At 40.9% G+C, this 24,243-nt stretch overlaps 1 protein-coding gene across 2 annotated transcripts in view; it reads left to right on the top strand.

Annotated features, from left to right (window-relative positions):
* The window catches only part of CAPN15 (calpain 15), an 81,709-nt gene that overhangs the window by 44,272 nt on the left and 13,194 nt on the right, over positions 1 to 24,243 (top strand). For both annotated transcript variants that reach the window (XM_053694810.1, XM_053694809.1), the window contains exons 5-10: positions 170 to 393; positions 2,382 to 2,507; positions 2,586 to 2,738; positions 16,513 to 16,674; positions 16,771 to 16,994; positions 17,601 to 17,773. In XM_053694810.1, the coding sequence (XP_053550785.1) occupies positions 170 to 393; positions 2,382 to 2,507; positions 2,586 to 2,738; positions 16,513 to 16,674; positions 16,771 to 16,994; positions 17,601 to 17,773 (1,062 nt within the window). The remainder of the gene's footprint in view (positions 1 to 169; positions 394 to 2,381; positions 2,508 to 2,585; positions 2,739 to 16,512; positions 16,675 to 16,770; positions 16,995 to 17,600; positions 17,774 to 24,243) is intronic.

Raw genomic sequence — 24,243 nt, 5'->3', positions numbered from 1 at the left:
TGTCCCTTTAATGCTCTCTCTCTTTAATTGCTTAGGAACAACTTGAGGTTAATTTGCATTTGCATGCTCTGAGATGACATTTTAAACAGAGTTTTAATTAAGATCACAAACATTAGGTGCATCTGCCAAACATACTATTGTGTAAAAGCTATTTCTTGTTCTTTCCCAGGCCCAGAGGAAGCAGCTTTGGGTGGCACTGATTGAGAAGGCCCTGGCAAAGCTGCATGGTTCTTATTTTGCCCTTCAGGCTGGCCGAGCCATCGAGGGGTTGGCGACGCTGACAGGAGCCCCCTGTGAGAGTCTAATGCTGCAAGTCAGCTCCACTAACCCTCGTGAAGAGACCATAGACACTGATCTCATCTGGGCCAAAATGCTGAGCTCGAAAGAGGCAGGGTAAGAGGGGAAGTAGAATAAATCTTGTATGTGGACGATCCATTCAGCGCATATACACAGGCCGTAAAGGAAAGCTTCTTATCTGCAACAAAGGAAATAAAGGGCCTTAATAGTCGAAAAATGACATGTTCTAATTCATATTCATATGTCATTTTAGGACTATTGACCCTGCACTACTGTGTGTTTAACCTCTACAAATCAGTTAAATACACAGTAGAAGTACCACTTGGGGCCCATAGAGCACTGCTGGTACAGAGTGGGAGCAACCTCTGATCTAGTCCGCAGCACCAGTTAAACTGCTGAGTCGTGCAACTGGTGCTGATTGGAAATGCAGCAGTTTCTGCTTGGGGGGGCGGCAGTGCTCCGTGGTTCCTGATGGGCACTTGTACTATGTGCTTAATCCCTTTGCAGGGTTAAACACACAGTAGTGCTGGGTCACTAGTCTATAAATTACATACTCTAACTAATTGGAGCATGTCATTTTTCAACTGTTATGGGCTTTTAAAACGTAAAAACAATCTTGCATGGAATTGAGTGTCATGAGATCAGAATTAAATATTCTAACTTGTATCCAGCCATGCTCTGCTATGCCAGAAGCGATGTGCACAAGCTATACCCAGCCGAGAGGGTCCTATATATAGCAGGCAGGGGCTCCTTAGCAATATTAAAGGGTCTTTTCCACCTGTCCATCAGATCTAATACTAAGAGGCTCCTGGTCTCCTACAGTAAATAGAGATGCAATGACCTATTATTATATATTTGTAAAGCACTAGGGGTGACATAATGACACTGGGTACATAGTAATCTGTCACTAATGAGCGACAAGAATAAAACAAGTTAGATACCATAAATGAGGTGTCTCAGCGTTTCTACTTGTCAAGCTTTCAGTTGCTAAAAGAACTGTCAAGGGAGTCACTGTCTTTATTTTGCATAGACCAGTGACGGCTAAACTTGGTACCCCAGATGTTTTGGAACTACATTTCCCATGATGCTTAGCACTCTGCTGTGTATTTCCAAAACATCAGGAGTGCCATGGTTATCCATTACTGGCATAGACCATGATGCAACAGTTGTTGCATTGGTGCCCTATAACATGGTTGTTGTACCGTGTTATATTGATCTAGAACATAATACAGTATAGATTAATATATATATATACTTCTATACATGGAATAGTGGCCATTTTTTTAATTTTGAGGAGTCCAATACCAAGCACAGAACAAAAAGACGCCTCTCAGGACCTCCGATCACATTTGGCTCTGCATTCTTAAAGGGACATGAAAGGCAAAATGAAAGTTTAATGATTCTGACAGAGCATAGAACTGCAAACCAGTTCCTTTTTCTCTTTGTAACTGCTGCCATATACGCTATTATCCGAATCATGAAACTTTCATTTTGACTTAATGACTTTAAAAGAGCCACTCAGACCCCACAATGGCTGTAGTTATATACAAACAGAAGGCTCCAAAGATCAAATAAAGAGATGTGTTCGCTGATTGAACACAGAACTAGTAGAATTGCCTTTTACCATATACACAGGTTCTATACGGAACTTGCCAACCTTCTTATATCCCAAACACCATTGAAAGCCCCCTGCAGTAAAAAAAAAAAACCTTACTCCAGTTAAAGGAACATAAATTGTTTCTTTATTTCATGATTCATATGATTTTAAACAACTTTCCTAAAAACTTCTATTTAATTTGTTTGTTCTTTTGGTATCCTTTGTTGAAAAGCATACTTGGGTAGACTCAAGCTGCATATACAGTATATGATTTCAGCTAGCTCCCAGCAGTGCATTTCTGCTTCTTCAACTAAGGATATCATGAGAATGAAGCAAATGAGATAATATAATTCAATTGGAAAGTTATTTAGAATTGTATTGGCTATCTAAATCATAAAAGAAAATGTTGCATTTCATGTCCCTTTAAACTAGTTCCCTTAGATTCTATACTACGCTCCTCATGCCAATTTGTTTCCTGTGGATACAGATTTCTCATGGGAGCATCTTGCGGAGGAGGAAACATGAAGGTGGATGATGCTGTTTATGAAAGCAAAGGATTGCGCCCTCGCCATGCCTACTCCATACTGGATGTGAGGGACGTTCAGGCTTGTCGGTGAGTGCTGGGACTCTGTACATCAGGAAGGGCCTTGTTGAGAAATGGATTTTTATTTAAAAATCAAAACCTTTTCAGGCTTCTCCGATTACGTAACCCCTGGGGACGCTTTTCCTGGAACGGTAGCTGGTCAGATGAATGGCCTAAGTGGCCGTCACCGCTGAAGAATGAGTTGATGCCCCATGGGAGCAGTGAAGGTGTATTCTGGATGGAGTACAGCGACTTCATCAAGTAAGGCTTAGAAAGCATTAGACTTTATGTAAATATAACAAACTGCAACACAAAAACAAGAATATGCTCCAATGGCCCAATATCAAACATACACAGAAACATAAATAGTAACATACATAGCAACACACATGGCAGCATACATGGTAGATGAGGTTGAAAGAAGACGGAAGTCCATCGAGGTCAACCTATACATATCCTAACTGATTTATACTAAAGAAGCTGACCATTTAACTTAAATTAAACAATCAGAAATCCGACTTAACACAAGCAATCATACACCTGAATTCTGTTTTTAGCCAGATATGTAGCTATGCCATTTTTAAATTGATGTAAGGTATTGGCAATCACTACCTCCTTAGGCAAGGTTTTCCACAATTTAATTGCTCTTACAGTGAAAGAGTATGTACTTTGCTGGAGATTAAATCTCCTTTCCTCTAGCCTTAAATTGTGAACTCTTGTCACAAACTGCCAATTCTGTACATGGGCTTTGAAAATATTTATACAAAGTAATCCTATCACCCCTCAAGAGCCATTTTCCTAGTGTAAACAGACCCAATTTGTCTAACGTCTCTTCATAGGGTAAATCCTCCTTCACCTTGTTAGAACATAATTAGGGGCACTATTCACAAAGACAGTGCACTAAGCTTAGAGCATATATCTCGGTCTGGGTATATTTGTAGCTCCTCGGCTAGTTAGCTGTGTTGGTCGCCGTTCTCGCTTCTGTGTTGTTGTTCAATAAGTATATCCTTTACGGTTACTTTATCTCTGGATCGCCGATAATCAAAAGCCCCACAAATCAGACAGTTTCTGGATTAATCTTACAACCTCAATAATTTCAACAGGGTTATTTTATTAAAACGTTTCAGACCACCTGCTTATTGGAGATAAATATGAAAAACGAAGTTCAGTTTCCCTAACCCTTGTGAACATGAAGTGTATGCAGCAAGTTGCATAAATGCTGTAAACCTTGCTCTGTTACAGAAGTCTGATACATGATATTCCCCATCAAAGGAAAACTATTAAAGGACCATTACATTTGACGTCTTAACCACACGTAAAATGTTTCATTATTGCAATATACATTCATTATTTATTTTGCTGTCTTTTGTTGTAAAATAAATTTACTTTTCCCTTACTCCCTACGCTTCTATGGTGTCACATGCTTTTAAAAGGTGGATTATCAGTTTTACATCAACAATCATGATAGGCAAATCATTCTTTGCAATAGGAACCAAGTTGTATCAGTGCTAAACCACATTATGCGAATACAAGTGTGCAGCTACCCCAGTCTGCGCATGTGCAAACAGAGTTTGTGCTATCTCTGAATGTTAGTTTGTGATTGGTTAGCAGGGGTTCTTTTGTTCTGGGGGACAGGGAAATCGGTGAAAAGAATAAACATAAACCAATATACTCATTTGACAAAGTAAAGCTGCAATTTTCAATGCAACATTATTCTTATATATGAAGGTTTATAATCATGTAGTTTACTATTTGTGTTTAATGTCCCTTTAAATACTGCATATTCTCAGTTGCACAGTATTAGAAATGCTTCCGTTGTGAGACTTATGAAAAAGATATAAAGGGACACTGAACCCAAATTTTTTCTTTCGTGATTCAGATAGAGCAGCAATTTTAAGCAACTTTTTAATTTACTCCTATTATCAATTTTTCTTTTTCTCCTACATTGGTGTGTCTGGTCCACGGCTTCATCCTTACTTGTGGGATATTCTCATTCCCTACAGGAAGTGGCAAAGAGAGCACACAGCAAAGCTGTCCATATAGCCCCCCCTCTAGCTCCGCCCCCCAGTCATTCTCTTTGCCGCTCTGTACAAGTAGCATCTCCACGGGGGTGGTAAAGAGTATGTGGTGTTAGTTGTAGTTTTTTATTTCTTCTATCAAGAGTTTGTTATTTTAAAATAGTGCCGGTTTGTACTATTTACTCTACAACAGAAAGTGATGAAGATTTCTGTTAAAAGAGGAGTATGATTTTAGCACCAGTAACTAAAATCCATTGCTGTTCCCACGCAGGACTGTTGAAACCAGAGAACTTCAGTTGGGGGGAACAGTTTGCAGGCTTATCTGCTTCAGGTATGATCAGTCACTTTTCTAACAAGACCATGTAATGCTAGAAGACTGTCAGTTTTCCCTTCTGGGATAGGTAAGCCATTTTCTTAGACTCAGTAACAGAATTAAGGCTTATAACTTGGGCTCTATGCTGGTTGACACTATTGTGGGCTAAGTCGTTTGATTTTTAACAAGTTTATGCGACATTTGGAGTGTTTTCAAACTTGAAACACTTTTGGGGAATTTTATTTGCGCCTGGCAGCCGTTTAGACACCTAATCTCGTCAGAAAAGGCCCCTTCACTCTGGAATGCAGAGGGAGGAGGCCTCATTTTCGCGCCTCAGTTGCGCAGTTACTTTTCACTAGGCAGTTCATGCAGCTTCACATGGAAGGTCCAGAGGCTTGGAAAAGGACTTCAGAGAGGCTTATTACTGTTTTGAATAACCCCTAAGGAAGGTAAACGCTGCAGCAGAGACTGTGGCAGGGGACTGTAGTGTGTTTAACCGGTTAATTGTTATTTTAGCTCCGGTTTGGGCATTTAAGGGTTAATTTGCCTGAAAATTGGTGTGCAATACTTTCAAAGCATTAAGACACTGTGTTGAAAATTTCATAAAGATCGGATATTTCTTTGATGTTTTTCTGACGTTTCAGTAATAAAGTGTGCCTTTTTATTATTTAAAGAGACAGTAACGGTTCTGTATAAAATAACTTGTATTGCATTAAAGACCTGCCTAAGTCTGTTTAGCATGTCTGTGCCTTCAGATAGCCTATGTTCTGTGTGTATGGAGGCCAAGGTGGTTCCCCCATTAAATGTATGTGCGAATTGTGCCATAGCGTCCAAACAGATTAAGGACAGTACTGTCACATTTAATAATGTTGCCCAAGATAATTCTTTAAATGAAGGTAGTGGGGATAGTTCATCATCCTCTCCTTCTGTGTCAACACCAGCTTTGCCCGCGCAAGCGATACCTAGTACATCTAGCACTCCAGTGGCTGTTACTATGCAGCAATTAGCAGCAGTAATGGATAATTCTCTAGCAGCCTTTTTATCCAAACTGCCAGCTTTTCCTAGAAAGCGTGATTGCTCAGTTTTAAATACAGAGGATGAGCAAGCAGGCGCAGAAGATAATTTATCTGTTATGCCCTCACATCAATCTGAGTTGGCAGTGAGGGAGGGCCTGTCCGAGGGAGAAATATCTGACTCAGGAAAAATTTCTCAGCAGGCAGAGCCTGATATCGTTGCATTTAAATTTAAGCTAGAACATCTCCACTCTCTGCTTAAGGAGGTGCTAGCTACACTTGATGATTGTGATCCTTTGGTGATTCCAGAGAAATTATGCAAAATGGACAAATTTTTAGAGGTCCCAGTGCATGCTGATGCGTTTCCGATACCCAAGAGGGTGGCGGATATAGTGACTAAGGAGTGGGAGAAGCCAGGTGTACCTTTTGTTCCCCCTCCTATATTTAAGAAAATGTTCCCCATTGTTGACCCCAGAAGGGACGCATGGCAGACGGTCCCTAAGGTAGAGGGGGCAGTTTCAACGTTAGCTAAACGCACAACTATACCAATAGAAGACAGTTGCGCTTTCAAAGATCCTATGGATAAAAAATTAGAAGGGTTGCTTAAGAAAATCTTTGTTCAGCAAGGTTTCCTTCTTCAACCAATTTCGTGCATTATTCCTGTCACCACGGCGGCGTCTTTTTGGTTCGATGAACTAGAAAATTTGCTCCAGAAGGAGACTCCATATGATGAAGTCATGGACAGAATTCACGCACTGAAGTTGGCCAATTCCTTTATTTTAGATGCCGCTTTTCAATTAGCTAAACTAGCGGCGAAAAATTCAGGTTTTGCAATAGTGGCGCGCAGGGCGCTTTGGCTAAAATCTTGGTCGGCGGATGTGTCGTCCAAAACAAAATTGCTTAATATTCCTTTCAAAGGTAAGACCCTATTCGGGCCAGAATTGAAGGAGATTATTTCAGACATCACTGTGGGAAAGGGCCATGCCCTTCCACAGGATAGGCCTTTCAAAGCAAAAAATAAGTCTAATTTTCGTTCCTTTCGCAATTTCAGGAACGGACCGGCTTCTAACTCTGCAGCCTCTAGACAAGAGGGTAACACTTCCCAGCCCAAACCAGCATGGAAACCATTGCAAGGCTGGAACAAGGGAAAACAGGCCAAGAAGCCTGCTGCTGCTACCAAATCAGCATGAAAGGATGGCCCCCGATCCGGGACCGGATCTGGTAGGGGGCAGACTCTCTCTCTTTGCTCAGGCTTGGGCAAGAGATGTCCTAGACCCCTGGGCTTTAGAGATTGTCTCTCAGGGGTATCTCCTAGAATTCAAGGACCTTCCTCCAAAGGGAAGGTTTCACATATCTCGCTTGTCTTTAGACCAGACAAAGATACGGGCATTCTTACATTGCGTAGAAGACCTTTTCAAAATGGGAGTGATACACCCAGTCCCAGAAGCAGAACAAGGACTGGGTTTTTACTCCAACCTGTTTGTAGTTCCCAAAAAGGAGGGAACATTCAGGCCAATTCTGGACTTAAAGATCCTAAACAAATTCCTCAAAGTTCCATCATTCAAAATGGAAACAATTCGAACAATTTTACCAATGATCCAGGAGGGTCAATACATGACTACCGTGGACCTAAAGGATGCATACCTGCATATTCCTATCCACAAAAGTCACCATCAGTTCCTAAGGTTCACCTTTCTGGACAAGCATTACCAGTTCGTGGCCCTCCCTTTCGGGTTGGCCACCGCTCCCAGAATTTTCACAAAGGTGCTAGGGTCCCTTCTAGCGGTACGAAGGCCGCGGGGCATTGCAGTAGCACCTTACCTAGACGACATATTAATACAGGCGTCGTCCTTTCACAGAGCCAAGGCTCATACGGATATTGTTCTGGCCTTTCTAAGGTTTCACGGGTGGAAGGTGAACATAGAAAAGAGTTCTCTGTCCCCGGTCACAAGGGTTCCCTTCCTGGGAACAATAATAGACTCGGTAGAAATTAAAATCTTTCCGACGGAGGTCAGGAAGTCAAAACTTTCAAATCCTTGTCGAGTTCTTCGTTCCATTCCTCAGCCGTCTGTGCATGGAGGTAATCGGTCTAATGGTTGCGGCAATGGACATAGTCCTCTTTGCCAGAATTCATCTAAGACCACTGCAATTGTGCATGCTCAAACAGTGGAACGGGGATTATGCAGACTTGTCTCCCCAGATACAAATGGACCAGGAAACCAGAGACTCGCTCCTCTGGTGGTTGTCTCAGGATCACCTGTCTCAGGGAATGAGTTTCCGCAGACCAGAGTGGATCATTGTCACGACCGACGCCAGTCTCTTAGGCTGGGGCGCGGTCTGGGACTCTCTGAAAGCTCAGGGTCTATGGTCTCGGGAAGAATCTCTTCTCCCGATAAACATTTTGAAACTAAGAGCGATATTCAATGCGCTCCTGGCTTGGCCTCAGCTAGCGAAGGCCAAATTCATAAGATTTCAGTCTTTCCATCCGGGGGAGTGGGAACTTCACCCGGAGGTCTTTGCCCAGTTAACTCAACTATGGGGCATTCCAGATTTGGATCTGATGGCGTCTCGTCAGAACTCCAAGGTTCCACGCTACGGGTCCAGGTCCAAGGATCCCAAGGCGACATTAGTAGATGCATTAGTGGCGCCTTGGTCGTTCAATCTAGCTTATGTTTTTCCACCGTTTCCTCTCCTTCCCAGGCTAGTAGCCAGGATCAAACAGGAGAGGGCTTTGGTGATTCTAATAGCTCCTGCATGGCCACGCAGGACTTGGTATGCATACCTGGTGAACATGTCATCGGCTCCACCATGGAAGCTACCTTTTGAGACAGGACCTTCTAGTTCAGGGTCCCTTCGAACATCCAAATCTAGTTTCTCTGCAACTGACTGCTTGGAAATTGAACGCTTGATTCTATCTAAGCGTGGGTTTTCGGAATCTGTTATAAATACTCTGGTTCAGGCCAGAAAGCCTGTGACCACGAAAATTTACCATAAGATATGGCAAAAATATCTCTGTTGGTGCGAATCCAAGGGTTACTCATGGAGTAAAATTAGGATTCCAAGAATACTTTCCTTTCTCCAAGAGGGTTTGGAGAAAGGTCTGTCAGCTAGTTCTCTAAAAGGACAGATATCTGCTCTGTCTGTCTTGTTGCACAAACGTCTGGCAGCCGTGCCAGATGTTCAAGCGTTTGTACAGGCGTTAGTCAGAATCAAGCCTGTCTACAGACCTGTGACTCCTCCATGGAGTCTAAACTTAGTTCTTTCAGTTCTTCAAGGGGTTCCGTTTGAACCTTTACATTCCATAGATATTAAGTTACTATCCTGGAAAGTTCTGTTTTTGGTTGCTATTTCTTCTGCTAGAAGAGTTTCTGAATTGTCTGCTTTGCAGTGTATTTCACCCTATCTGGTGTTCCATACAGATAAGGTAGTTTTACGTACCAAGCCTGGTTTCCTTCCAAAGGTGGTTTCCAACAGGAATATTAACCAGGAAATAGTTGTTCCTTCTCTGTGTCCGAATCCAGTTTCGAAGAAGGAACGTTTGTTACATAACTTAGATGTGGTTCGTGCTTTAAAATTCTATTTAGAAGCAACTAAGGATTTCAGACAGACATCATCCTTGTTTGTCGTCTATTCTGGTAAGAGGAGAGGTCAGAAAGCTACTGCTACCTCTCTTTCCTTTTGGCTAAAAAGCATCATCCGATTCGCTTATGAGACTGCCGGACGGCAGCCCCCTGAACGAATTACAGCTCACTCTACTAGAGCTGTGGCTTCCACATGGGCCTTCAAGAATGAGGCTTCTGTTGAACAGATCTGTAAGGCAGTGACGTGGTCTTCTCTGCATACATTTGCCAAATTTTACAAATTTGATACTTATGCTTCTTCGGAGGCTATTTTTGGGAGAAAGGTTTTACAGGCAGTGGTGCCTTCCGTTTAGGTTCCCTGACTTGCTCCCTCCCTTCATCCGTGTCCTAAAGCTTTGGTATTGGTTCCCACAAGTAAGGATGAAGCCATGGACCGGACACACCAATGTAGGAGAAAACAGAATTTATGTTTACCTGATAAATTTCTTTCTCCTACGGTGTGTCCGGTCCACGGCCCGCCCTGGCTTTTAGTCAGGTTTAAAATTTTTGTTTTTGTACACTACAGTCATCACTGCACCCTATGGTTCTCCTTTTTCTCCTAACCGTCGATCGAATGACTGGGGGGCGGAGCTAGAGGGGGGGCTATATGGACAGCTTTGCTGTGTGCTCTCTTTGCCACTTCCTGTAGAGAATGAGAATATCCCACAAGTAAGGATGAAGCCGTGGACCGGACACACCGTAGGAGAAAGAAATTTATCAGGTAAACATAAATTCTGTTATTCTCTTGCTATCTTTATTTGAAAAAGAAGGAATCTAAGCTTTTTTTGTTCAGCACTCTGGACAGCACTTTTTTATTGGTGGATGAATTTATCCACCAATCAGCAAGGACAACCCAGGTTGTTCACCAAAAATGGGCCGGCATCTAAACTTACATTCTTGCATTTCAAATAAAGATACCAAGAGAATGAAGAAAATTTGATAATAGGAGTAAATTAGAAAGTTGTTTAAAATGTCATGCTCTAGCTGAATCACAAAATAAAAAATTGTGTTCAGTGTCCCTTTAATCAGCCTGCATCCACAGGACTAAAAACATCAGGTGCTTGCAGACTAATGAAAAGAAAGAAGTGTGATGCGTATTATTGATAAAGCCAGGCATTAGTGAGACATCTTTTGTTCTTTTAAACACATTGTCTATTCAATCAAAGAACAAAAAAAGAAAATGCTCTAATATGTTATATGCAATCAATAATGCAATAATAAAATGTGCTACCTATGTGTTTAACTTCTTCAAAAATGAGTCAGCACCAGAGCAGCAATGTACTACTGGAAGATACCTGAATAGGACAAGAGGCATATCTGTGTAGCCTCCAATCAGCAGCTAGTTCATTGCTGATCCTACCTAGGTAAGCTTTTCAACAAAGGATACTAAGAGAATGAAGTAGATTTGATAATGGAAGTAAATGGAATAGTGTCTTAAAATTAAATGCTTTATCCGAATCGTGAAATTTGAATTTGTGCCGTCATGTTTAAACATACTTGACAAAGACAGATCAGTTTAACACTTTGTTGAGTTGACGAAGGATTATTTAAAGGCCGAATAAGGGTACTGCTCCTTTTTTTATATAATTATTATTAACCCTTTTGCTAATAAACTTTTCTACACCCAGCGCTGAGCCAATTTTGAGCTTTTTGCTACCTACATTTAAACCCTATTGTAAGTCAAATTTCAGTGAGGGACCCACACAAATTTATATATTGTTTTTTCAGCAGGCCCTGCAGATAAACAATAACCATTATTATAGTTATAATTCATGGCATATGAGATAGCTGCAGTAAAAACTGTAAATAAAACTATCATTTTTACATAGATTTTAGTAAATAATATTAAAAATAACCCTGTGACCACTGCTGTTACTGGGATCTCCTGACTAAATTGTCATCATGGGCAGCCACATGTGCAATAGGGGCCCATATGGGATCTTGGGGGTTATAATATAGATTAGAGAGGCTCCATTGTATAGTACAGAAATAAAAGCATTTTTTTCTTGCAAGCTGTTTACGGTTACCACAGTGATCACCTGATGCTACGGTTACCACAGTGATCACCGGACGCTACGGTTACCACAGTGATCACCGGACGCTACGGTTACCACAGTGATCACCGGACGCTACGGTTACCACAGTGATCACCGGACGCTACGGTTACCACAGTGATCACCGGACGCTACGGTTACCACAGTGATCACCGGACGCTACGGTTACCACAGTGATCACCGGACGCTACTGACAACATTTATATCTCTTTTTAAGTCAGGGACTAGTCTGTGTGTGTACATAATGTAACATCCCCAAGCAAATCCACAATGTTTTTTATTTTACTTTTTAAAAAAATAAATAAAATAAAAAGATCTGCTTGAAATGACTGCTCCAAGATTCTCTTTCAAATGAGCGGTCTTGGAGGTTTGCAGCTGCTAAGAGAGCTGAGATTGAGGGGTTTGAATACCCCTCCCCCCATCCAGCTCCCTTGCGGCTGCACTAAGCTTCCTGGTTCTGCCCCCTTTGTGATGTCACTACGTGCGTAAAGGGCTGGTCATGCTCCTGCAGGCTGCGATGTGCGTAGCTCGTCCTCTGCATCAAATGGGTTAATTAGCATAAATAGTTCTTAGAACAAGATCTTATTAACTCTGTGAGAATCAAACTAAAGTAACCTTAAATTAAATAAGAACACTCAGAACAAATGAGAAATATAAACAGTACAATAAATTTGCCTCTGAAGAATATACAGGTTGCCCTTAGTTTACACCAGAATTCTATTTTAAAGGGACAGTCTACCATAGAATTGTTATTGTTTTAAAAGATAGATAATCCCTTTATTACCCATTCCCCAGTTTTGCATAACCAACACAGTTATATTAATATACTTTTTACCTCTGTGATTACCTTGTATCTAGGAACCTTCTTCCAGCCCCCTGATTACATGACTGTGACAGTTTATTATCTATTGTCTTAAATTTAGCATTGTTTTGTGCTAAATCTTAAATAACCCCCTGTGCCTGAACACAGTGTTATCTAGAAGGCCCACGTGTACTTTCAGTCTCTTTGTGTTGAAAAGAGATTTAAAAAGCCTGTGATAAGAGGCAGCCCTCAAGGGCTTAGAAATTAGCATATGAGCCTACCTATGTTTAGTTTAAACTAAGAATACCAAGAGAAAAAAGCAAATTTGATGATAAAAGAAAATTGGAAAGTTGATTAAAATTAAAAGTCCTATCTGAATAATGAAAGTTTAATTTATACTAGACTGTCCCTTTAAGTAAATGAGCTACATTCCAGGTCACTCAAAATATTTTATTTAAAGCTGTTTCTTTCATGTAGGAATGTAAAAACTCATTGTTGGCTATAAAAGTCTGCACACTATAAATAAACTTTAAAGGGATTTGAAACCGTTCTCCATTAGTAAAAAAAAACCAAAGTAAACCTAAAAAGAAACAGATTGTTTTAAAAACGGCAAACAACTCGTTTTCTTGCATAATGTCGGTGGTTTTACTGCCATCAGCTAGAGAGCTACCAGCACAGGGAAATGAAACCAAAAACCTTTCTTACATGATTTAGATACTTCTCCAATTTACTTCTATTTCTTTATAATGACACAATGAGTCCACGGATCATCTAATTACTAATGGGATATTCACCTCCTGGTCAGCAGGAGGTGGCAAAGAGCACCACAGCAAAGCTGTTAAAGGGACACTGTACCCAATTTTTTTCTTTCGTGATTCAGATAGTGCATGACATTTTAAGCAACTTTCTAATTTACTCCTATTATCAAATTTTCTTCATTCTCTTGGTATCTTTATTTGAAATGCAAAAAAGTAAGTTTAGATGCCGGCCCATTTTTGGGGATCAACCTGGGTTGTTCTTGCTGATTGGTGGATAAACTCATCCACCAATAAAAAAGTGCTGTCCATAGTTCTGAATTAAAAAAAAAAGCTTAGATGTCATCTTTTTAAAATAAAGATAGCAAGAGAACGAAGAAAAAATGATAATAGGAATAAATTAGAAAGTGGCTTACAATTGCATGTTCTATCTGAATCATGAAAGAAAAAAAATTGGGTTCAGTGTCCCTTTAAATATCACCTCCCAGCAAAGGTAGTAGATTAGATTGACTGTTGATATTTTATGAATAAATGATTAAGGCCAAAGTTAGAAAGCTTCAATGGCAAACCTGCTCAAGGAATGGTCCCTAGGAGAGTACTACGAGATCCTTAGAATACAACTATGAGTAAGGTACTAGCTACTCTGCTGCTGAAAGCTCCTTATATTCTTTTTTATGAATCTTATGCTGTTTCTTTTGTCTTTCTCATTGTATGTCACATGTAATGTATCAGATGTATATGGAGGAGGTTTGTGGTTTAATAAAGAATATTTTATCTAAATATCACCTCCCTTCCCTCCCACCCCAGTCATTCTCTTTGCCTATGTTAGAGCAAGGAAGTGGTAAAGTTAGGTGTTAGAAAAAGATTCTTCAATCAAGATTTTATTATTTTTTTAAGTAGTGCAAGATTGTGCTGCTTTGTCCTAGGGTGTAGCCGTAGTCCATATCAGTCTCTTCAGTAGAGCAGTGGTGGCTTTAGAGCAATGGGAACTTGTGGGACATAATTCTCACTGCGCCTTCGTGCTCTAAAATTTTACTTACAGGCGACTAAAGATTTTTGTCAGTCTTCTGCTTTGTTTGTAGTTCTCTCAGGGAAATGTAAGGGACAGAAAGCTACGGCTACGTCTCTTCCTTTTTGACTGAAGAGTTTCATACGTTTTGCCTATGAAATTGCTGGACAGCAGCCTCCAGAGAGAGTTACGTCTCATTCCACGAGGGCTGTTGCTTCCTCAAGGGTGTTCAAAAATGAAGCTTCAGTGAAACAGATTTGCAAGGCTGCAACTTGGTCCTCTCTTCACACTTTTTCAAAGTTCTACAAATTTGATACTTTTGCTTCAGCTGAGGCCACTTTTGGGAGAAAGGTTCTTCAAGCAGTGGTGCCTTCCGTTTAGGTTCCGTGCCTTGTCCCTCCCTTATCTGTGTACTCTAGCTTGGGTATTGATTCCCAATAGTAATTAGATGATCCGTGGACTCATCGTGTCATTAGAAAGAAAAGAAAATTTATGCCTGATAAATTTATTTATTTCTTGACATGATGAGTCCACGGCCCGCCCTGTTCTAAAGACAGGTTGTTGGTTTGTTATAAACTTCAGACACCTCTGCACCTTGGTTTTTCCTTTCTTTCCTTTACTTCAGTCGAATGACTTGGGTTGGAGGGAAGCTGTGGTGCTCTTTGCCGCCTCCTGCTGGGCAGGAGTGATATTCCCAATAGTAATTAGATGATCCGTGGACTCATAGTGTCAATAAATAAATAAATTTATCAGGTAAGCATAAATTTTCTTTTTCAATTTTGCTTCATTCTCTTATCATTTGTTGAAGGAGCAGTTGTGCTCTACTGGGAGCTAGCAGATCACATCAGTTAAGCCAATTACAAGAGGCATATAAGTGCAGTCCCCAATCATCAGCTAGCTCCCAGTAGTGCTTTGCTGCTTTTGAGCCTACCTAGGTATTCCTTTCAACAAAGGATAGCAGGTGAACAAAGCAAATTAGATAATAGAAGTACATTGGAAAGTTATTTAAAATTGCATGCTCTATGTGAGTAATAAGGGCTTCATATTCCTTTAACTTATATTGTCACATTTTTGCAGCAAAAGTCCTCTACTCAGTATGGGAAATAAACTGATTGCAGCTGCAATAGCTGTCTCTTAGCAAAGAAAAGCTACCCCTTAGCCTTCCTGTAGAGACTACAGCCCTCTTGTGGGCTGTGACAGGAAGTAATGAACTCTGCACAAATGAAGTTTAAAAAAAAAAAAAAAACTGAATAAAATATAAAATCTACCCACTGCTTAATGCTTTTTATTACAACAAAGAAACCTACTGATGTATATCCCTAAACATATAACTTACATCTTCCAGAACACTAAATGTTGAAATAATGTTCCTTTAAGTCTGTGATATACTGAACAAAAAACTACTTCATATCCTCACACAGAGAGATATTGCTGGTAATTCATCATTGCACATAAAGTGCAGTCTGACATTTTCTTTTTTTTAACTCTTGGATGTATGTTGTCAGCAATGTGACTTGTGTATAACAAACCGTTGGGAAATCAGTGCTACCTGAAAAAACGAAGATACATTTTGCTGCACTACAAGATGCTAAAGATTACAAGTTTAACGCACTTGACAAAACTAGTCACTAGATATATAATAAAACATGTCACTCACTCAAAGTTTACTTAAAGGACCAGTCAACACAGTAGATTTGCATAATCAACAAATGCAAGATAACAAGACAATGCATTAGCACTTAGTCTGAACTTCAAATGAGTAGTAGATTTTTTTTCTGACAATTTTAAAAGTTATGTTTATTTCCACTCCCCCTGTACCATGTGACAGCCATCAGCCAATCACAAATGCATACACGTACCATGTGACAGCCATCAGCCAATCACAAATGCATACATGTACCATGTGACAGCCATCAGCCAATTACAAATGCATACACGTACCATGTGACAGCCATCAGCCATTCACAAATGCATACACACTTATTCTTGCACATGCTCAGTAGGAGCTGGTGACTCAAAAAGTTTAAATATAAAAAGACTGTGCACATTTAGTTAATGGAAGTAAAATTGGAAAGTTGTTTAAAATGGCAAGCTCTATCTGGATAATGAAAGTTTAATTTTGATTGAGTGTCCCTTTAAAACATAAAATCATACAAACTCCACAAAACAAGCGTTTCTAAAAAATTCCAAAGGTAGAGTGCCCAAATTTCTTCTCAAAAACCTCTTACGATAGACTCCTGCAAATGAAAACAAGCTGAAGGCCGCCTGTGTATATGTTTATGTTCCGTCTGCGAGGCGGAAGAACTAATTGACAATAGTGTATTGTCAATCACAGAGGTTTTACAGTGTTCCTCGTCCACCACATTACAGTCCGTGGCATTTATTTTATGCCACTTTCACTCCATTCTATATTCCAGTAACTCTTCCCATTTCTCTTCTCCTTCCCATCAGGTATTTTGATTCTGTGGACATCTGTAAAATTCATACAGATTGGCACGAGGTCAGAGTCCAAGGCACCTTCCCCAACAAGGCCTCCATCCCAGTGACAGTTACGTCTCTCACAGTTGTGGAACGCACAGCTTTAGAATTCTCCCTCTTCCAGGAAGGCAGCAGGTGAGAGAGTCTGAGACCAGCTGAAATAAAAAAAAATAAAGTATGGGTTGGGTTTTTGTGCCAAGTGGGTTAAACATCTTGTTTCTGCTCATGCAGGCGATCTGATACTGTAGACAGCCACCTTCTGGACCTCTGTATAATGGTTTTCCGAGCATCTCATAGCGGTCCTGGGAAGGTGATGCTAGGCCGACTTATGGCGCACAGCAAAAGGGCAGTTAAGAAGTTTGTTGGTTGTGATGTTATGCTGGAGCCTGGGGAGTATGCTGTGGTGTGCTGTGCCTTTAACCACTGGCAGACGTCCGTCGCCAACTCAACTCAAGGTAAATATGAAATTATGGAAGACTCTCTCTTCCCTATAACTACAGAAAACTACTGAAAACTAGGTACAAGGTTTACAGAGCCCTTGTTACTGTAATATGCTCTACCGCTTTCTAATCATTTTGTTAGTTTAATGAAAATGTGATATGGTTCAGACATACTTTTAATATGAAAGTATATAGATTAATTAATGGTCTACACAAATGCTTTAATAATTATATTAAATTTAATTAACAACATCCTTCAAAAAAAAAAAAAGAAACGCAATCCACTAAAATACACACACACACTGTTTTTTGTTTTTCTTTGCAGCACATGCATTCTTTTGCAGTTCAGTAATACACCCCTTTTAAAAGGCTCTTGATTATTTTGGGAATTGTATGGGGGGCTGAGAAAGAAACACAATTTTCAGAGTTTAATTACAGAAAAAGGAGGCAAACTACATAATAAGAATGTGTTTTAAAGTTTTTGTACTACAAAATAATAAAATATTTTTGGGGACTCTGTTTCAGCTTTATATCCCCTTTAACCTTTGTGGGTAGCATCTTGTACGCCTCGGGCAGAGTCTATGAATATGTAGTGTGACCTGCGCTTGTCCTGTTTCTTAGTTTCCAGCCCCACAGGAAGTGGCAACAACAGACGCTCAGCTGCAGACCCTCTGGGCTACATACTGGCAATCTACAGCTCCCGTCTTGTAATGGTGGAGCAGGTAGAAGCACAGCCGACAACGCTAGCGGATGCCATTATTCTGCTGACTGAGGACAAGGGAGAGCGCCATGAGGTAACTGTAGCAGTCTAAAGTCTGTTGCTTTAAAGCAGGGGTCACAAATCTGTTTATAAATTAGAAGCAAGACACAGTTTTAGGAGCCAGACAGTGGTATTTGTATATAGATATATGGAGAGTAACTCAAAATGTTAGGAGCCATTGGCTCCTGGGTTTGTCGAGCCCTGCTTTAAAGGTTCATTATAGTTGTAAAATGACATAATCTTATTTGTTACACACTAGTGACCCGGCAGCGCTATGTGTTTAACCCCTCAAAAGTGTTACTTATTAAAAACAAGCAAGAGAATGTGCTTTTTATTTTAAATTAAATGGTGCTTGTTTACTACTGTGACTACAATAGTCTTAATGCATTAGAATTATCGTTTTTGTGACTTTACTATCACTTAAAGGGACAGTTAACCCAAAACATTTATTTCATTATTTAAATAGAGAATACAATTTTTAAAAAGTTTCCAATTTACTTCTATTATCAAATTTGTTTCATTCTCATGATATTCTTTGTTGAAGGGATACCTAGGTAGGTAGCGTGCACATGCCTGAAGCACTACATGACAGGAAATAGTGCTGCCATCTAGTGCTCCTGCTAATGTATAACATTGTTGCAAAACTGCTGCCATATAGTGTTGTGGACACATGCACACTCATGAGCTTACATCCCAGCTTTTCAACAAAGGATAACAAGAAAACGAAGAAAATGTGATAACAGAAGTAAATTGGAAAGTTGTTTAAAATTGTATGCTTTATCTGAATCATGAAAGAAAAAATGTGGGTTTTATGTCCCTTTAACCCCTTAATGACAGAGGACTTACCAGGTACGTCATAGAAAAATACTCCCTTAATGACAATTGACGTACCTGGTACGTCCTCTGTTCTCTGAAGTGCTGGAAGCGATCATGATCGCTTCCAGCTGCTTCCAAGGGATTGTAGTGATGCCTCAATATTGAGGCATCACTGCAATCCACTATTTTACTTACCGATGCAGAAAGGGCCACTCTGTGGCCCTCTCTGCATCGGCCAATGATGCTAACAAATTCGTAGGTGGGTGGGAGCATCTTTTGGCTATATGACCCCCAGTTAGCCAAACCGATCTGACACTGTCGGTTGTTGTGACCGGAGGGGTGGTTGCGGCGGGGGGCGGGGTGGCGTGCGCGCGCACGCAAATTATGCATCAATATGAAAGTAAAAAAAAAAAACGATATAGATGCAGGGGGATCTTAGTTCTTTAGTAAGGGATCTGGGAGGGGGAGGGATATAGATCATTTAGGGGGGCCAGCTACACTACAGAAAACAAGTATTTCAGTATAAAAAAGTAAAAAAAAACTATTTTGGGGGGCAAATTGGGTACTGGCAGACAGCTGCCAGTACCCAAGATGGCGGCAAATAGGTAGAGGGGGAGGGTTAGAGATATGTATTGGGGGGGATCAGGGAGGTTGTGGGGTAAGGGGGGATCCATCACTGCAGACTGTATGAAAAAAATAAAAAAATAATAATAAATTATTTTTATTTCAGTACTGGCAGACTTTCTGCCAGTACTTAAGATGGCGGTGACAATTGTGAGGTGGGGGAGGGAAGAGAGCTGTTTGAGGGGGTCAGGGGGGATCAGGGGGTGGGATGTGTCAGGTGGGAGGCTGATCTCTACGCTAAAGCTAAAAATTAACCCTACAAGCTACCTAATTAACCCCTTAACTGCTGGGCATATTACAAGTGTGGTGCGTAGCAGTATTTAACGGCCTTATTATTACCAAAAAGCAACGCCAAAGCCATATATGTCTGCTATTTCTGAACAAAGGGGATCCCAGAGAAGCATTTACAACCATTTGTGCCATAATTGCACAAGCTGTTTGTAAATAATTTCAGTGAGAAACCTAAAATTGTGAAAAATGTAAGTTTTTTTTTTTTATTTGATCGTATTTGGCGGTGAAATGGTGGCATGAAATATAAAAAAATGTGCCTAGATCAATACTTTGGGTTGTCTTCTAAAAAACAATATACACATGTCAAGGGATATTCAGGGATTCCTGACAGATATCAGGGTTCCAATGTAACTAGCGCTAATTTTGAAAAAAAGTGGTTTGAAAATAGCAAAGTGCTACTTGTATTTATGGCCCTATAACTTGCAAAAAAAGCAAAGAACATGTAAAAATTGGGTATTTCTAAACTCAGGACAAAATTTAGAAACTATTTAGCATGGGTGTTTTTTGGTGGTTGTAGATGTGTAACAGATTTTGGGGGTCAAAGTTAGAAAAAGTGTGTTTTTTTCATTTTTTTCCTCATATTTTAAATTTTTTTTTATAGTAAATTATAAGATATGATGAAAATAATGGTATCTTTAGAAAGTCCATTTAATGTCGAGAAAAACGGTATATAATATGTGTGGGTACAGTAAATGAGTAAGAGGAAAATTACAGCTAAACACAAACACTGCAGAAATGTAAAAATAGCCATTGTCATTAAGGGTAAGAAAATTGAAAAATGGTCCGGTCATTAAGGGGTTAAAAGCGAAATGGAAGAGCTATAATTTACCTCTTTCTTTTGTTATTTCGTTTTGCATCTTAGCTGCTTTCCGTGAGAGCATACTCGGGTAGGATCAGGAGCGTGCACGTGTTACTGACATTGTGGCAAATACTGCTGTCATCTATAGCTCAAGGCACATGCATGCTCCTAAGCCTCAGTATGTTCTCATGGAAAAGGCATCCATTTCAACAAAGGACACGAGAATGAGGTAAATTTGATGCTATAAGTAAACTGAAAATTGTTTTTCTCCAACATAGGTGTGTCCGGTCCACGGCGTCATCCTTACTTGTGGGATATTCTCTTCCCCAACAGGAAATGGCAAAGAGCCCAGCAAAGCTGGTCACATGATCCCTCCTAGGCTCCGCCTACCCCAGTCATTCTCTTTGCCGTTGTACAGGCAACATCTCCACGGAGATGGCTTAGAGTTTTTTAGTGTTTAACTGTAGTTTTTATTATTCAATCAAGAGTTTGTTATTTTAAAATAGTGCTGGTATGTACTATTTACTCAGAAACAGAAAAGAGATGAAGATTTCTGTTTGTATGAGGAAAATGATTTTAGCAACCGTTACTAAAATCCATGGCTGTTCCACACAGGACTGTTGAGAGGAATTAACTTCAGTTGGGGGAACAGTGAGCAGTCTCTTGCTGCTTGAGGTATGACACATTCTAACAAGACGATGTAATGCTGGAAGCTGTCATTTTCCCTATGGGATCCGGTAAGCCATGTTTATTAAGATAGTAAATAAGGGCTTCACAAGGGCTTATTAAGACTGTAGACTTTTTCTGGGCTAAATCGATTCATTACTAACACATATTTAGCCTTGAGGAATCATTTAATCTGGGTATTTTGATAAGATTATATCGGCAGGCACTGTTTTAGACACCTTATTCTTTAGGGGCTTTCCCAAATCATAGGCAGAGCCTCATTTTCGCGCCGGTGTTGCGCACTTGTTTTTGAGAGGCATGACATGCAGTCGCATGTGTGAGGAGCTCTGATACATAGAAAAGACTTTCTGAAGGCGTCATTTGGTATCGTATTCCCCTTTGGGCTTGGTTGGGTCTCAGCAAAGCAGATACCAGGGACTGTAAAGGGGTTAAAGTTAAAAACGGCTCCGGTTCCGTTATTTTAAGGGTTAAAGCTTCCAAATTTGGTGTGCAATTCTTTTAAGGCTTTAAGACACTGTGGTGAAATTTTGGTGAATTTTGAACAATTCCTTCATATTTTTTCGCAATTGCAGTAATAAAGTGTGTTCAGTTTAAAATTTAAAGTGACAGTAACGGTTTTATTTTAAAACGTTTTTTGTACTTTGTTATCAAGTTTATGCCTGTTTAACATGTCTGACCTACCAGATAGACTGTGTTCTGAATGTGGGGAAGCTTTAAATAAATGTGATTTATGTGACAATGACAATGATGCCCAAGATGATTCCTCAAGCGAGGGGAGTAAGCATGGTACTGCATCATTCCCTCCTTCGTCTACACGAGTCTTGCCCACTCAGGAGGCCCCTAGTACATCTAGCGCGCCAATACTCCTTACTATGCAACAATTAACGGCTGTAATGGATAATTCTGTCAAAAACATTTTAGCCAAAATGCACACTTATCAGCGTAAGCGCGACTGCTCTGTTTTAGATACTGAAGAGCATGACGACGCTGATAATAATGGTTCTGAAGGGCCCCTAAACCAGTCTGATGGGGCCAGGGAGGTTTTGTCTGAGGGAGAAATTACTGATTCAGGGAACATTTCTCAACAAGCTGAACCTGATGTGATTACGTTTAAATTTAAGTTGGAACATCTCCGCGCTCTGCTTAAGGAGGTATTATCCACTCTGGATGATTGTGACAATTTGGTCATCCCAGAGAAACTATGTAAAATGGACAAGTTCCTAGAGGTCCCGGGGCTCCCAGAAGCTTTTCCTATACCCAAGCGGGTGGCGGACATTGTAAATAAAGAATGGGAAAGGCCCGGTATTCCTTTCGTCCCTCCCCCCATATTTAAAAAATTGTTTCCTATGGTCGACCCCAGAAAGGACTTATGGCAGACAGTCCCCAAGGTCGAGGGAGCGGTTTCCACTTTAAACAAACGCACCACTATACCCATAGAAGATAGTTGTGCTTTCAAAGATCCTATGGATAAAAAATTAGAAGGTTTACTTAAAAAGATGTTTGTTCAGCAGGGTTACCTTCTACAACCAATTTCATGCATTGTCCCTGTCGCTACAGCCGCGTGTTTCTGGTTCGATGAGCTGGTAAAGGCGGTCGATAGTGATTCTCCTCCTTATGAGGAGATTATGGACAGAATCAATGCTCTCAAATTGGCTAATTCTTTCACCCTAGACGCCACTTTGCAATTGGCTAGGTTAGCGGCTAAGAATTCTGGGTTTGCTATTGTGGCGCGCAGAGCGCTTTGGTTGAAATCTTGGTCAGCTGATGCGTCTTCCAAGAACAAGCTACTTAACATTCCTTTCAAGGGGAAAACGCTGTTTGGCCCTGACTTGAAAGAGATTATCTCTGATATCACTGGGGGTAAGGGCCACGCCCTTCCTCAGGATCGGCCTTTCAAGGCCAAAAATAAACCTAATTTTCGTCCCTTTCGTAGAAACGGACCAGCCCAAAGTGCTACGTCCTCTAAGCAAGAGGGTAATACTTCTCAAGCCAAGCCAGCTTGGAGACCAATGCAAGGCTGGAACAAGGGAAAGCAGGCCAAGAAACCTGCCACTGCTACCAAGACAGCATGAAATGTTGGCCCCCGATCCGGGACCGGATCTGGTGGGGGGCAGACTCTCTCTCTTCGCTCAGGCTTGGGCAAGAGATGTTCTGGATCCTTGGGCGCTAGAAATAGTCTCCCAAGGTTATCTTCTGGAATTCAAGGGGCTTCCCCCAAGGGGGAGGTTCCACAGGTCTCAGTTGTCTTCAGACCACATAAAAAGACAGGCATTCTTACATTGTGTAGAAGACCTGTTAAAAATGGGAGTGATTCATCCTGTTCCATTAGGAGAACAAGGGATGGGGTTCTACTCCAATCTGTTCATAGTTCCCAAAAAAGAGGGAACGTTCAGACCAATCTTAGATCTCAAGATCTTAAACAAGTTTCTCAAGGTTCCATCGTTCAAAATGGAAACCATTCGAACAATTCTTCCTTCCATCCAGGAAGGTCAATTCATGACCACGGTGGATTTAAAGGATGCGTATCTACATATTCCTATCCACAAGGAACATCATCGGTTCCTAAGGTTCGCATTCCTGGACAAGCATTACCAGTTCGTGGCGCTTCCTTTCGGATTAGCCACTGCTCCAAGGATTTTCACAAAGGTACTAGGGTCCCTTCTAGCTGTGCTAAGACCAAGGGGCATTGCTGTAGTACCTTACTTGGACGACATTCTGATTCAAGCGTCGTCCCTTCCTCAGGCAAAGGCTCACACGGACATCGTCCTGGCCTTTCTCAGATCTCACGGATGGAAAGTGAACGTGGAAAAGAGTTCTCTATCTCCGTCAACAAGGGTTCCCTTCTTGGGAACAATAATAGACTCCTTAGAAATGAGGATTTTTCTGACAGAGGCCAGAAAAACAAAACTTCTAGACTCTTGTCGGATACTTCATTCCGTTCCTCTTCCTTCCATAGCGCAGTGCATGGAAGTGATAGGTTTGATGGTAGCGGCAATGGACATAGTTCCTTTTGCGCGCATTCATCTAAGACCATTACAACTGTGCATGCTCAGTCAGTGGAATGGGGACTATACAGACTTGTCTCCGAGGATACAAGTAAATCAGAGGACCAGAGACTCACTCCGTTGGTGGCTGTCCCTGGACAACCTGTCACAAGGGATGACCTTCCGCAGACCAGAGTGGGTCATTGTCACGACCGACGCCAGTCTGATGGGCTGGGGCGCGGTCTGGGGATCCCTGAAAGCTCAGGGTCTTTGGTCTCGGGAAGAATCTCTTCTACCGATAAA

Source organism: Bombina bombina, chromosome 11 (assembly GCF_027579735.1).
Source record: "Bombina bombina isolate aBomBom1 chromosome 11, aBomBom1.pri, whole genome shotgun sequence".
In the NCBI taxonomy this organism is placed as follows: Eukaryota; Metazoa; Chordata; class Amphibia; order Anura; family Bombinatoridae; genus Bombina; species Bombina bombina.
Note: the sequence above shows the minus strand (reverse complement) of the source record. Positions and strands in the feature narration are given on the sequence as shown.